This window comes from Spermophilus citellus, assembly GCF_964194105.1.
Source record: "Spermophilus citellus genome assembly, chromosome: 6".
NCBI lineage: Eukaryota > Metazoa > Chordata > Mammalia > Rodentia > Sciuridae > Spermophilus > Spermophilus citellus.
The window spans coordinates 156,278,427-156,293,034 of NC_138187.1; the positions used below are offsets into that span (position 1 = coordinate 156,278,427).

Sequence of the window (14,608 nt, forward strand, 5' to 3'; positions counted from 1 at the left end):
CTGTAACACTTCTAGCTTAGGAGGGCATCCAACACCCTTGTGGGGTCTTTAAAATCCACAGCTAACAGTCGGAGCCTGTGCTTGCACGAAACCCCTCTTAAAGTCAAGATTTAGCAGTTGGTTGCCATGGCAACTTCCCTCATCAAGTCTGCACTCCTTTCAGTGTAGATGGCCAAACTGGTTTTGTGGAGGAAGACAGAAGAGGCAAGTTTGGTGGGTTCCGGAAATGAGGATCCTCCGGTAAGAGGCAGATTTTGGAGATCCTCAAACTCTGGCCTGATAGGTTTGAAAATGTGTGCTTCTCTGACGGTGGGCCGCACGTGCCATGATATGGAGAAGAGCTTTCTCTGCTGTCGGCAGTGTGTCCCCACATGGTAATGAGTGATGGGAGCCTCATGAGGAGATAATGACTGTGAAGGCAATTTGAGAAGGTAAATGCGCTCTACAAATGGTAGGTGTTGCTGTCATTAGGAAAACGAGGCTCTGTTTGAACACTCGGTGGTTGCTGCATTTATTTTACATGTTGTGTGGTAACTAGATATCAAATGGAGAAGAGGACAGCCTTTTGTTGTTGTTGTTGTTGTTATGTTCCTAATTCTAGTCAAGGTGTCCAGCCGAAACTATTCTGAGTCAGAGTGATGGCTTTGACAGCCTCCTGAAGTGACTTCCTGTTTTGTATCATCAGGTTTACGCCTAATTGCCCACAAGGACAATCAGGAGCGTATCCTTCCCAAAGGGAGAAGTCTATTTGAGCTCTGGACTTGTTAATTGGCTTAGATATCTGCATCTTGAGGGGGTGACAGTGTTATCTATAAATGTAGGGCAAACCCTTGAATTAATTAATTATTTTTCCATGGCACCATCTTTGTGAAAGGCTGACTCCTTTGGAAGAAGCAGCCTTGTCCCTGCCCCGGGTAGCCTACGGGTCTGGGGCCCGAGATTGTTCTGGAATTACTAAGGAATGAAGCCAGGCTCTAGTGCTCTCCTTCATTTTCCTTGGCCTCTTTATCTTTCCTTTTATCAGAGGGACAGTCTTCACTGGCTGTCACCAGCCACCTAATTTAAAGCTGTGTTTTCCTGTTTGGCTCAGAGCTCCCTGACCATTTCTGGATACAGCTCGGCCTTGCTGAAGCCAATAAATGTGGACCCATCGTGCTCAGTAGCCTATGGCCATGACATGAATTTCCCATACAGGAAACAGAGTAGGGACCTCTTATACTCTCTGGATTTTTCACAAACAGCACTTTCCTTCTTTCATCCACTCCTCCGCATGTGGATTAGAGAAATTGTGGGGAAAGATGGTTGTGGGGAAAGATAGGGGCCCTGATGGATAATTGCTATAGGTCAATCTATAAATGAACCCTTGAGCTAAGCTTCTAAATAAACACCCTTGCTCAGACGATTCAGACCTGTCCCCCTTAACTGTGAGATCCCTTCATTTCATTTTTATTGGGTTTTTTAATCTTTAAAAATGGAAAATAACAATCAAAGCTATTATTCTATTTATATCCCTTTCAAATGTCTCTTCCTGGGTGATAAAGAGTCTGTGTGCCTATTGTCTCCTTAAGGCGTGGCACCTTTGTTATTTACCAATTTCAGGAAGTCTTCCGCTGTTATTTTTATTTACAAATTAAATAACCAGCCATTAAAAGAGCAAACACAAGTACTTTGGTGTAACTGGTCTCAGTAGTTTGGGGTTACATAGCACTGCATATGGAATTATTAATGGAAGGAAGTAGCAACAATTTTCCTCAAGATCAACGCTAAATATAGCAATGATTGTTAAGCTTTCGGGGTCTTCTTGTAAATCAAATCAATGCCATGGAAACCTGTCTTGAAAAATGAATGCACATACATAGATAGTTTTGCATGCAATTCCAGAGGGTTCAGGAACTTCTTGGTACCAAGGGAGGAACTAATAATAATGCAGAATAGTAATATCCTAAGCAAATACAGAGTTCAGATGATGTTTCTGTTTGCCTTCTCCAAGATAATTAGCCATTTTCACTCAGAAGCTAAAACCCAGCATTCCTATAAAACCATAATAGGTACATGTGGTCTCTTCTAAATGTAGTGCTGTTTTGAGAGCTAGTTTCTGGCATGGTGGGGAGAAAAGGCCTGGAGTCAGCAGACATAGGAATGAATATTAATTCTGACACAAGCTGTTGACAAGTCCTCCCGTGTTCTATGCCTCAGTTTCTCCCTTCAGCATAAGAGCTAATAATACCTACATTAAAAGATTCTCAGAAATATTTGATGAAATAACTTGCATATGCCATCTTTACACATTTATCCATCACCTATAAGTCCCTGAAGTATTGACATTGAGACAATGAAGAACATCTCTTCCCCCAGGGGTCCTTGGTCATTGCACTCACAAAGCACATAGAAAGGTGCTTTGCAGACTCGGGGGTTCCTGTGGGAGAGAAAATGGAGAGACGGATGGTGTCTTCATTCCTGGGGGAAATACCTGACGCGAGGAGATGTATTGCCTCCTTCATGCACCTGACCACTTCATACGACTTTTCTCCAGCACAGACGCGTTAACCTGTTCACTTCTGTTTCTCTCTTTTCCTCCCTGCCCTGCTGCTAAGGCGAGTGCCTCTGCTACGAAGGGTACATGAAGGATCCAGTCCACAAGCACCTTTGCATTCGGAATGAATGGGGGACAAACCAGGGGTAAGTGAGCAGATGGCCAGTAGGCAGGTTCCTATATCTCTGCTGCCTTTCGTAGGCCAAGGATCCACTCTGTGGAGGGGAACAGAGCTAATGGGGGGGGGGTTATACTCTGAACAGTGGATGGGTAAAAACTCACTGTGCCTTTCCATATTTATACCATCCCACAGCTTTCATCACCTTTTATCCATTTACGAGTCAGGATGATGGTTCCAATTTGCAGCCTGCAGCAACCAGCTGCAATCTGGACCCTAGGTTGGCCCTCTCCCCTTTCACACCGCTTCCGGCCACGAGGATTCCAGAGGCTGAGCTTAGCTGGTGATTCAGTGGGAGACACACGAAGCCACACAGACTGCAGTGTCACACTCTTGGAGCTTGACGAGCTTCGCAGACCGCCATGAGTGGAGACCTGTTTCCCCAGCTCCGTGAGCAGGGGTGATGTGCAAAGCTCGCGGTGTGCTCTGGGGTGAGCAAGCCTATTTTGTCCAGGTGCCCAGTTCTACTTCCCTGTGGGACCGTTGCTCTCCCCAAAGCTCTCATGGCTGGGACAAAGAAGTCACCTGGTACTTCATTTATTTATTTACTTATTTGCTTATCTTTTTAATGCAGTACAGGGGGATTGAACCAAGGGGTGCTCTCCCACTGAGCTACAACTCCAGTCTTTTCTATTTCTTATTTTGTAAAAGAGCCTTGCTGAGCTTGCCATCCTCCCTCATCCTCCTGAGTTGCTGGGATTACAGGTGTGCACCACCGTGTCTGGCAAGGTTTATTTTTTATTTTTATTTTGGTATCAAGGATTGAAACCAGGGGAGCTTAACCCCTGAGCCACATCCCCAGCCCTTTTTTTGTATTTTATTTCGAGACAGGGTCTCACTGAGTTGCTTAGGGCCTCACTAAGTTGCTGAGGCTCAGTTTGAACTCAGGATCCTCCTGCCTCACCCTCCTGAGCCACTGGGATTTCAGGCCTGTGCCACCCTGTCTGGTAGTGCTTTTTATTTTTTTACATGCTTTAATACTGACATTGTGATGACATACATAACATAAAATTTACCATTTTAGTAATTTCTGAAGTGTGCAATTCTGTGGAATTAAGTATATCCACACTGCTCTAAAGCCACTATATGTCTCATAATGCTTTTTAAAAGCAAATTTGTACCTCATTTTGGATGCTGAGGGCCTGCTTTCTGCATTAGCTGAGTAGTGGGGGGAGGGGAAGGAATCGATAAATGCTAATAGTAGAAATCAATGGAACAGGGAAAACAAGAAGGAAATGTAGGCAAATGGCATCTTGGAGTGTCTACTTGGACAGCAAGTTAGATTATGCATCTGCAGCCCAACAAGGTGGGAAAAGCTTGGCCCACCTCATTTCGAACACTGCCACGGAGGACGCCCGTCCCTGAGGTCGATGGTCAGCCCCTCTGTATGAGTTTGATGAGATGAAACCTAGAATACTGAGTGTAGTTCTGGACTCTCAAAGCAATAAATATGGTGACAAGTGGGTGAGGGTTTGGAGAAGAGCAATAAAAATGATTGAAGAGCCCCAGGGAGTGATTTACAATAAGGGGATAGGAGAACTCAGCTCTGAGGACTTGGCCTGCGATGACTAGTCAAGGTGTGATAGATGCCCACAGGCGCTAGAGGAGGGCAAATGTTCTGGAACAGGTTGAAGTGGAGGGATAAGGACAAGGGGAAATGAAGTTAGGGGAAGGAAATCGGAGTCACAGGTCAGGAAACTTGGGCAAGTCAGAATGCCGTGAATTTTTCTATTAGTGAAAATGGAGAGTTGCTCAGCTTTGACCAGATTTGAGATCAGAGAGGCCACAAAATCCAGAGGAAGGTGTTCGTAAGAAGGGCCAGTACCCTCGGAGTGCTCTGTTAGGATTAAAGCATTGGTGAGAAGCCAGAGGCCTTGGCCAACAGATGTCAAGTGTGATATGGAAAGGAGAGCTGTTCGCTATTTCAAATCTGCAGAGTCGCCTACCTCTCTGAATCCCTGAAATTCACGTTTGTACAGTTGCTGCGGAGCCGCACTGTCGCTCATGTGATGGCTGAGGAGGGCCGTTAACTGATTTTCATTGAGTACCGCGTTATAAAGGGTGATGGATACCGCCTCTCCCTCTCTCCTCGCCTGCAAACTTGCTGCTGAAGCAAACAACTACAAAATGTCATTTCGCTTTTGCCCTAAGTGCTCCAGTCTGTCTCTCTGCAGTGATTGGATTGGGTGGTTAAGGCTCAAGCCTCCACATCCCTGGCCTGGTAGACAGATCGTGCAGGATGGGTCTGACTTCCCTTGATAATGGCTGCATCATTCCCTCGGGCTGTGTGTAGAGACAGTCTTAGGATGTAGACAAGGGCCTCAGGGAACAGTGGGGACCCAGCACTGGTGTCCTTTAGAACAAGATGGGCTAAAGCACCAAACTGCAGACTGACAGGAACATTGGCCCCAGGAAACAGGCAAGGAGACCTAATCTGTCATTTCCATCTCTAATTTCCATTATTCTATGATCGCCACTGTCTACAAGGTCTCATTTTGGACACTAATAAAATAATGGAGCAACTGTTAGGAGGAAAGAAAAGCCGTGACTCTCCTGAGGATAATGGAGCCAGGAGTGATAAGGAGCCTGGGTTTATGTTTATAAAACAGCACCAGACAAATGACAGCGTTTTTTTTTTTTTCCTCTTCAAATGACAAGAAAAGTGAAAAGTAGAAGATGCCATGCATCTTGATTTAAATCAGGAATCTGCTGCCATGTTTCTTTAAATGATTTTCACAAAATTAATAGAAATTGGTTTGAATGCAGAGACTGTCACTGAAATTGAAAACTGCCTGACAGATTGCCAAATAATGATAGGTATTGGGGTATTATGGAAAAATCAATGGGAGGCCTGATCTTCCTGAAAATTTTATTTAATGTTCCAGAGGGTGAAGGTAAGCAGCCGGTGTGTGGGTATTGATGATTTTTCTTTAGCATTCTGACGCTGCATACATTCAGATAGCTGAACATCCTGTTGAGGTAGAACAACCAAATCCTAGGCTAGTAATAGTTAAAACAAATTCCTTCATGAAAAATCGAGGTTGCTATACCAGGAGAAAAATAGCAATAAGCATTTGGGACTTTCAGACGAGGATGAAAATTGATCAAGGACGTTAATAAAAATGGTACAAATAAATGGATGGTTCTGTGTGGCAGAGGCGTTGCACCTGCGGTTTTATTTAGCTTCTGTCTAGCTCTCCGGGTTTACCTGGTTGTGCGTATGTGTAGGATGTGTATGTATTATGTTAGGATATGCATAATCTTTGTGAGTGTGCTGTGCGTGTGAGGGAGCCAGCTTATCCCAAGAGTCCTTGTACCATAACATTCCATCATTTGTCCTCCCACTCATTCATGAGCGTAACAAACATTAGCCCATTACTCCTCGCGTCCAGAGCGTGCTAGTTTGCTATACATAAGAAGACGTGGTCCCTGCTCTGGAAGAACTGATGGTCTACATAGGAAGAAAGGACTGTAAATAAATAATCATGCTGAATTCCAAGACCCATTAAAGTAAAGGTGTGAGCAGTGGTGCATGAGATTACAGTTCAAGGGCTGACTTATGGGAGGTGGAAGAATCTGCCGTAGGACTTCATGGAGAAGTCGGACTTTGAACCATTGACAGGTGGCCAGAGTGACTCTATGTGAAGGGAACAGTGGGACCAGAGGTATGGAGACATAAGAAGCATGGCTTTCCCAGGAAGGGCAGATACAGTCAGAGAGTCAATGACAGAGAAAGAAGAGGTTGGGGTAGGTGAAATCTAGGTCTCGGTGGTCTTTCTAGTTTATAGAAGCACTAGACATTACTCTCCATGTACAGAACCCAGAGCTGTTAGCAGAGGAGGGAAGTTCCAGGTTGACTGTAGCATTGTTTTTGAGACCTTCAGAATCAAATAAGTAAGCTGGCATGGTGGTGCACGCCCGCCGCAGTCCAGCTGCAGCAAAATAACCCGGGGGGGTGACGAACAACTTGTGTACATTGATACAGCAGGAGTGGGAGCCGTTTAGTGTAGGACAGGAGGGGTATATATACATTCCACACAGCTTATCTTAATTAACATAAACTAGATCCAGCCGTCAACCAATAAGGAATCTCCACACTTAATGGCTCGCTGGCACCACCTCACAAACCACTCCCTCTGGCAAAATGCCAGGCGCCATCCCGACTTGTTTACAGACCCTAACACCCGCCGGTAATCCCAGCAGCTCAGGAGGCTGAGAAAGGAGGATCGCGAGTTCAAAGCCAGCCCTCAGCAATGGCAAAGTGCTAAGCAACTCAGTGAAACACTGTCTCTAAATAAAATACAAAACAGGGCTGGGGATGTGGCTCAGTGGTCAAATGCCCCTGAGTTCAATCCCCGTATCCATCCCCACCCCCAAAAAAGTTAAATAAGTAATCCCAAGAGAAACAAAAAAATCAAACACAAAATCCACTGGCACTGTCTCAATTTTTATTTATGTGGATTCTCCAAGTAAAACAGTAGTCCTAAAACTATCCTGCAGATAAGAATTTTCAAGAACAGACAGCAAAAAATGACAGAGAACTGGAGAGCAGGTGTATGAGGAACATGAATCATGGGGGTCGTAACACTTTCCCAGTGGCTCTGATCCTGCCAAAAATGCCCAGGAGAAGGGAGGCAGGTCCAGAAGCCGTGGGCTGAGCGTCTAGTGAAGCCCTGGCTCTGGGTCCTCCAGGTGGGGAGCCCAGGAGGAAGGTTGTAAAATCATTGAACTTGCTAAAAGTAAAATTAGCCTCAGAAAGATTTAAAGTGAAGGATGGCAGATTTCTAATGGGTCATTAAAAGAACACAGGGTGTTGGAGGGCACATCCTTGTCCCCTGATGTTGGCAACAGAATCAATCATTTCCTGTCACAGCGCCCCCCCACACACACCCCAGCATGACCCAGCTGCCAGACCCCCCCGGGTGGACGGGTCCTCACCCAGCCTGGTGGTGTTCCACATCTCCTGTCTTCCCTGCATGAATTCACGGAATAACTCCTTGGCCTCCCACCCTGGAGCTGCCTGGACACAGCCGGGAACTATCAGAGTCTGTATTTCAGATTTGTTTGCCAGGACGGCAGAGACAAATTGGAAATTTTCACAAATGAGAAGCGAAAACAGTGAAGGAGGTTGGAGGAGGCAAGAGAGATTGATTTACATGAAAATATTAGAGGAGGAAAAAAACAAATTTATTTAGCTCCTTTGGAGTTATTAAGAAAGGCCATAATAATGTTTTTTTGTTAAATTAAAAGTGTACCCAAGGGCCTCTAGATACATTTTTCAGAATACCGCAATTAGATTAAATTCATGCATTTGAAGATTCCTGGTAAATAATAGTCTGATTTCTTATTCTGGCATCTCAGCTACAGAGGGCAATACCAAGGAGATTCTCCACTAGAGAAATATAAAATATCACTAGATTTCCATGCTGAAGGATGGAGACAGAGTGATAATTCATGAGACAGGGAGAGACCTGCTGTGAAAATGAACAGGTGTTTCTCCAAGGATTTAAAAGCTGTCGTCAGGATGGCCCCGCTCGGTCAGAGCCCTCCTTTCTCCACGGGCTGCTCAGGAGGAGACCCTGCTGCTGGGCCCCCAGACAGGCCACGTGCTCTTCTCCCTGGCGCAGTCCACGTTGCCTTAACGTGTCCTTTTCCCTGTCCCACGGGCTTCCCGTTCCCCTCCTTCCATTCCTACCACTTGTCCCTGCTTCTCACCCACCCGGGAGCAACCGTTTGGGGATTCTGAATCTGAAAAAGCAGTCAATGTCCCAAACATAGGATCCAGCTTCCTCTTCCGGCCAACCATGAGGACCGTGCTCCCCACGGCTGGCCTCAGCCCCTCTTTCGGAAAACCGCCTTGCCAGGAGCTCATTTTCTCTGGGCTCCCAGAATGACACCAGTTATGACATTTAGCTGGTGACCACTCACAGAACAAGGACCAGGGCTGGGCACAGGATACCTTTGCCTGTGAGTTCCTGGTATTGAGTGGAGACCAAGCTCCACCCTTTCTGAAAAGATCCAAACCCGCCTTGCCTTCCCCTGGCCACCCAGGCTGAGCCAGAACCCTCTCCTCCAACAGTGCCCGCGCCCGCTGGAGCTAGCCCACGCCAAGCCCAGGGATGGGGCCCAGTCTGGCCTTTTCCCCAGCCCGAGTCTCTTCAGAAGGGACTCACAGGGAGTCAGGCAGACAGTCCTTTGTGACACATGACATTGCCTGATTTTTTTTTTTTTTTTATCCTCTTTTGTCTGGCTTTTACTTCCCCTCCCTGCTCTGGCTTCTGTGTCACAGCCACCCTGGTCACCTTCCTCCCACCCTCAGACAAGACTTGCCGGCCAGCCTGGGGCTGCTCCTTTATCTCAGGGCGCCCTCCTCTCCTGCCTGCAGCCCAGCCCTCATGTCTGTGCCCAGCTCCTGTCACTGCCATGCCATCCTCAAATGGGATTATCTTCCCATTAGCCCTCCCCCCCGCCCCATCCTTGTCACTTAGTGCTAACGAGGGCTCCCGGGGTATTTATTTGGTGATTATTTCTCGTTCTGTTTCCCCTCCTGTTTCTGTCTCCCTCCTCTTCCTCCCCCAGGAGTCAGCACAAATGTCGCTGCTGCCTTTCTCCCCCCTCATTTCACTGCTACACCAAGGAAGGAGGCTCTTGGAATGAAACCCAAAGCTCCCTGTCCCTCTGCAAACTGCTTCCAGGGGAGACACTGCCCTTGGAAGGAGCCCCCCCCCCCCCCCCGGGTGAGCAGGCAGGAACCAAGTGCCTGAAGGGGCATCTCCACCTACCAGGGTCTCTGGCTAGCTTGGCAGGGCCTCAGCCTCCCCAAACCCCACCCGCTTGGTTTGGGAAACTCTGCATCTTGTTTGCAGGGGTTTTCTCAACTGAACAATAAAATAAGTTTCACTTGACCCATTTTCCCAGAAACCGGCTGGTCAGTCAGCTGAAGATAGAGAGGCTCTGAGATGAAGGGCGTATTTGCCCCGATGGACACCTTTTTCTAAGTTGCCCGAGACCCTTGAAGAACTAGTGTTGACACTGTGGTCATTATGGGGTAATGTCCTTTGGTCCTTTCTTAAAGTGTCACCTTGGTCACTCAGGATGCTCTATCAGGGGGCCAGTCTGAGAAGCAGCTACTTAAGTATCATCTAGGAAGCTTATTTAAAACACCAACTTCTGATTTCTACCCCCAGTGGTCCAGAAGTGAACCCAGAATCTGTGCATTTGACATGCTCCCTCAGATGAGTCCAAGGCACAGCAGACGTGGGCGACTTCCAGACCCCTGGTGGGAGAGGCACTGTCTTATGGGGCACCATCCCCGCCAGTGAGCTCAGAAGGGGTTTGTCGACTAGGCTAGGTGCAGCCTATAAGACCCTTGCATTTTACTGAATAGGAAGGGGAGGGATAGAAAGGTCATGGGTCACATTGCTGGAGGTCAGTCTATATAAATAACTGGGTTTTGGAGATAAATCAGGTAGGCATAAAAAGATTCAAGAAGGACAATATGAGAGCATATCATACTCTGAGAGTTATTGGCTACAGAAGGGAGGTAGACAGACACCCTATGCTCCTCCACACGCCCTCCCCCAGGATCAAGTAGACTCATCTTCATCACCCCGCCCCCTGCACTTGAGTGACAGGTGTCCATCAACAGTACTTCCTGTCCTCCAGAGGAGGCAACACTCAACCATACTGCTGTCTCTGACTGGTTTGGTCACTGCACCAAGAGACTTATTTTAAACAGTGCCGGAGGCGGGAACACTTATTTCCTCCAACATGACCACCAGGGTGAAAAAAAATCAACCTCAATTTACCTTCCCATCTGCTCAAGAATGGAAGATAAATTGTTTCAATTTTATAGAAATGAATGTTTTATGTCTTGCCTATGCTTTCCAGAGAGTGTCCTGAATTTCTATATCCACTGAATGCATGGATATTTTCCACGAGGAATGCTCCCGGACCTTCTGTTTCCTTGAGTTTCAGTATCAGAATTCTAGGTGGGAGACTGCTATTATTTTTCTTGATTTTGGAAATTTTGGCTATTTATCTTTTTTTTAAATCAATAGGAAAATAAATTCACTCATTATCTCAAGCTTAGAGAAAACAACCGTTGGCATTTTGACATATTTCCTTCCAATTTCTTCTCCTATGAATCAAAAGTGTTGCTTCCTGCCGTCCCCTCAGTGCTGCATGTTTTTGTTCTCATAGTTTTAACAATGACTTTTCTAATCACAAAATGGGGGAAGAAAAAGAAGGAAGTTTCCAAATTGCCATTATGGTACATTATTTTTCTCAAAACCTTTTCCATGGAGAAGTTATTCTTGATATCTAACTTAACACCCTCAATCAACTTTAACCTCCTTTAGTTGAAGGCAAGTGGTTTAGAGACTTACATTCAGGCCAAACTTCTCTATTATATGTATTATTGGTATAAAATTGAGAAAAAAAATAGAACAGCAAAAAAAAAAAAATTCTATGACCCAGAGTCAATTCATACAGACTTTTTGCATTTTTGTTTAAGTACAATGCTGTTTTAACAAACCTAGCTTCATATTGTCTCTTCCCTGTTTTGATCATGGCTGTATATACACATGTATATGCATACTTATGTGTGTGTATGCACATGCATATGATGATAAAGATGTAGATTGTTATTTGAGGCTCTGTGGAACATGGCCAGAGTCACAGAGTGCAGGACAGAACTCTGAGGCCACATCTAGGTCTTATTGTTAAACCACAATGTCCTTCAACAGTTGGAATCACCTCCTTCCACCTAGTTCATTAACCTTGCCACAGAGTTGTCCACGTGGAGAGTAACATTGTTGGCTTGAGGAGAGAAAGCCCACTTTAGGCCAGCAGTTGTTTTTGGCCTTTGGATTTAAGACCCATGGACGTTGGAGGGTTCCTAGACTTCTGCTGGGTAAGACCCTGCAGAATCTAACAGCTGCTCAGAGCCCTGAGGCTACAATAGCCTAATTAGCCCTGGAGATGAAGGTCTCCCAGGGCAGCCATGACCACAGTTCTCAGCATGGCTTTTTCCCATCCTGAGGAATGGCAGGGACTCTCTGGCTTAGGACCACATGTGAAGACTGACCTTAAATGGACCGAGTGCTTCCACCGTGGGGTGATCACAGATAGGAATGTATTCCACCCTGGGAAAGTCTGCCTGGCACTGCATTAAAAGTACCAATGAGCTGCACATAGACCTTTGCCTGCCTGACATGGCAGCCCCTCCGCCTCTGCCCTGCAGCTATGGTAGCAACAAGGCTGCCATTTACTTGCCAGGTACCAGCCACCCTTCTGAGCACGTGTCCTACACCAGCAAATGTAATTCTCTTGTCATCACCATAGCTAGGAACTATTACCGTCCCATTTTACAGGTGAATCTATTGGGTATTGCAGCAACATGGAGAGTCCCACGGGCAAGCAAAGAGAAACCTAGTCCCTAAAGAGGATTTTCTTTTGTCAACCCCCTCAAGGGCTCTTGTTCCTCAGAGTCTCAAGGTGAAAGCAGAGGACAGAGCTGAAATTCAACCTGAAGAACCAGAACAAATGCTGTATGAGTTGAGGCCTAGTTAAAACATGAAGTGTGTGTCCTGAGCTGGGAATCTCTTTCAGAATGATGTAAGAGCCTGGGGAGAGTGACAAGTCACCAGAGGGGCCTTGCTGTGGGGCTAAACACAGTGAAGGCCATTGGCTGCATGATTCAGCCTGATTCAGGTGAGACAGGCACTTCCATTGGCCATGTGCTGGGAGGCCGGGCTGGAAACTGTCTGTGAGGACAGGTGAACGTTAGTGAGTAGCTCTGTGCAGAGGCTGCTGTGAAGAGGTAGCCATGGGTTCAAGTGTGGAGAGCCTGCTGTAGCAGAAGGCTGGGCACAGCTGGTACCATGGATTCTATCTGTGGGCATCAGTTCCTGAGTGCTCACATATTTTATGAGAACACTATTTATTGAGCATCTTTAGGTTTTCTTAATAATCCTTATAACAACCAATTTGTTAGCACAGGTATAGGAAAATAAAACACCCAGGCAGGTCCTTGCTATTGGCAGAGATTTCAGAGCCCTTGCTCAATGGGTCAAGAGTAACATCTCCCGTGCCTTTGGAGGATTGGACCATCCATTTTCCTCAAGCTATCTGTCTTAGAAAGAAGGTACTGGGACGTGAGTAGGTATAGTCTTGTTAACTGGCTTCACTTAGCTGGAGTTGAACCATTTCCTCCAAGCCAGGAGACTACGTGCACCTCTCTTCCAAAAGGGTTAATAATGCTCATCTGGTCACATTGTTTAGTTGGTTTGTTTTGCGGTGAGGGCCATGTGTAGGCTAGGTAAGCACTTGGCCACGGGGCCCCACCCTAGCCCTCACCTGCTCACGTGTTTATCTTTATGGGAAGCAGTAGAGCATCATGGGAAGAGCACAGAGATGGAGTCCAACAGAGTTGTGCCCAATTTTTATTTCTTCTATTTAAAAGTTCTTTGTTTTTGGCTAACTCTGTAACTTTTAGAAACCTCAATTTCCTCATCACTGAAAATAAGAGTATTAATATCTAATCACTGGTTGTTATAAGGATTATTAAGAAAACCTAAAGATGCTCAATAAATAGTGTTCTCATAAAATATGTGAGCACTCAGGAACTGATGGCCATAAGGATCCTCACTGATGATGCCTCCCACTGGTCCTGGTATAACTGACGTTCTTCAAACTTTTACCCAATCTTAACACACTACCTAGAACATAATAGGTACTCAATAAATATTTATTGAGTACCTATTTATTTTTAAATAAATGGAGGACTGTGCCCATCCTTCATGAGCAATGCCTAGTGACCATCTTCCAAGTCCTGCTGTGTTTTGGGGATGGTTTGGGCAGGACTTCCATAGGCCTCTGTTTTCTGAACTGAAATGCAGATCTTATGTAAACCCATCAAATTTCAGCTTCTCTCATGGAAGTGGTGAGTCACCTCCCTAATTTTAGGAAGGGAGAGTAGGAATCTCAGCTGGATCGCTGACAATTCCAGACACGCGGAGTTGGAAGCCCACCTCGAGGTCGTATTATCCAACCTGCCACCTGGTGTAGAAATCCCTCCCACAGTCTTTTAGCAGATGGCCTCCCAGCCACTGCACGCTCCCAGTGATGGGGGCGATGGTATTTGAAGAGGAAGCACATTCCATTGTTGCCATGCAGATTCTTAGACAGATCTTTAGGCTGAGCCAAAATATGTTTTCCTGTAACTTCCACCTGTTTGTTTAGCTCTGTCCTTTGAATAAGGAATATGTTGATCTCTTTCTGCATGCTCAGGACTGCTAGTTCATGCAGAACCTTTGTGTGAATTAGAGAAATACACTGATTTTTTGTAGAGTGTGACGTGGATGTCTGTGAACAAGTAAGACCCCTCCTGCCTGTGGGCTGGCTACGAATGGGTGTTTGGATGCTTGCCTATAGGATGCTCTCTCTTCTGAGCCTTCTCTTCTGAATGCACCTGCTCCTGTCAACTGGTCTGTAGACTGCAAGTCCTAAATCTCTTGAAGACCCTGCTGTCTTCTGTGTCACCCTCCTGTGTCATTATGCCCTTAAGGCCTAGGACTGATCAAATCACTCCATAGTCTTCGTCAGGGTGTTTCTTGCCCTGTGTTTTCTATTAATAAATTCTGTGTTCACTCCTTTCAGAGAAAAGTCATGGTGTTGACTTCTGACTTTGTGGTCAGCTAAAGATCTTTTCCACAGGACTGCTGTCAGAAAGAGCAAATACGTTCAAGACAACAGTCCCTTGTCTTAACCTAGATGCAGTTCTTATACAACACCCTATTAAATTTTAATAGAGTAGCCTGCTGAAATCCTTTGGATCTTGACTCTATTGTCTCACAATTAGTTGCCCCTTCCACCTTCTGTTATTTGTAGATTTA

At 45.9% G+C, this 14,608-nt stretch overlaps 1 protein-coding gene across 2 annotated transcripts in view; it reads left to right on the forward strand.

Annotated features, from left to right (window-relative positions):
• Window positions 1–14,608, forward strand: part of ASTN1 (astrotactin 1) — a gene marked incomplete at its 5' end in the record, with an annotated part of 280,379 nt that overhangs the window by 142,303 nt on the left and 123,468 nt on the right. For both annotated transcript variants that reach the window (XM_081298255.1, XM_081298256.1), the window contains one exon: window positions 2,595–2,679. In XM_081298255.1, the coding sequence (XP_081154381.1) occupies window positions 2,595–2,679 (85 nt within the window). The remainder of the gene's footprint in view (window positions 1–2,594; window positions 2,680–14,608) is intronic.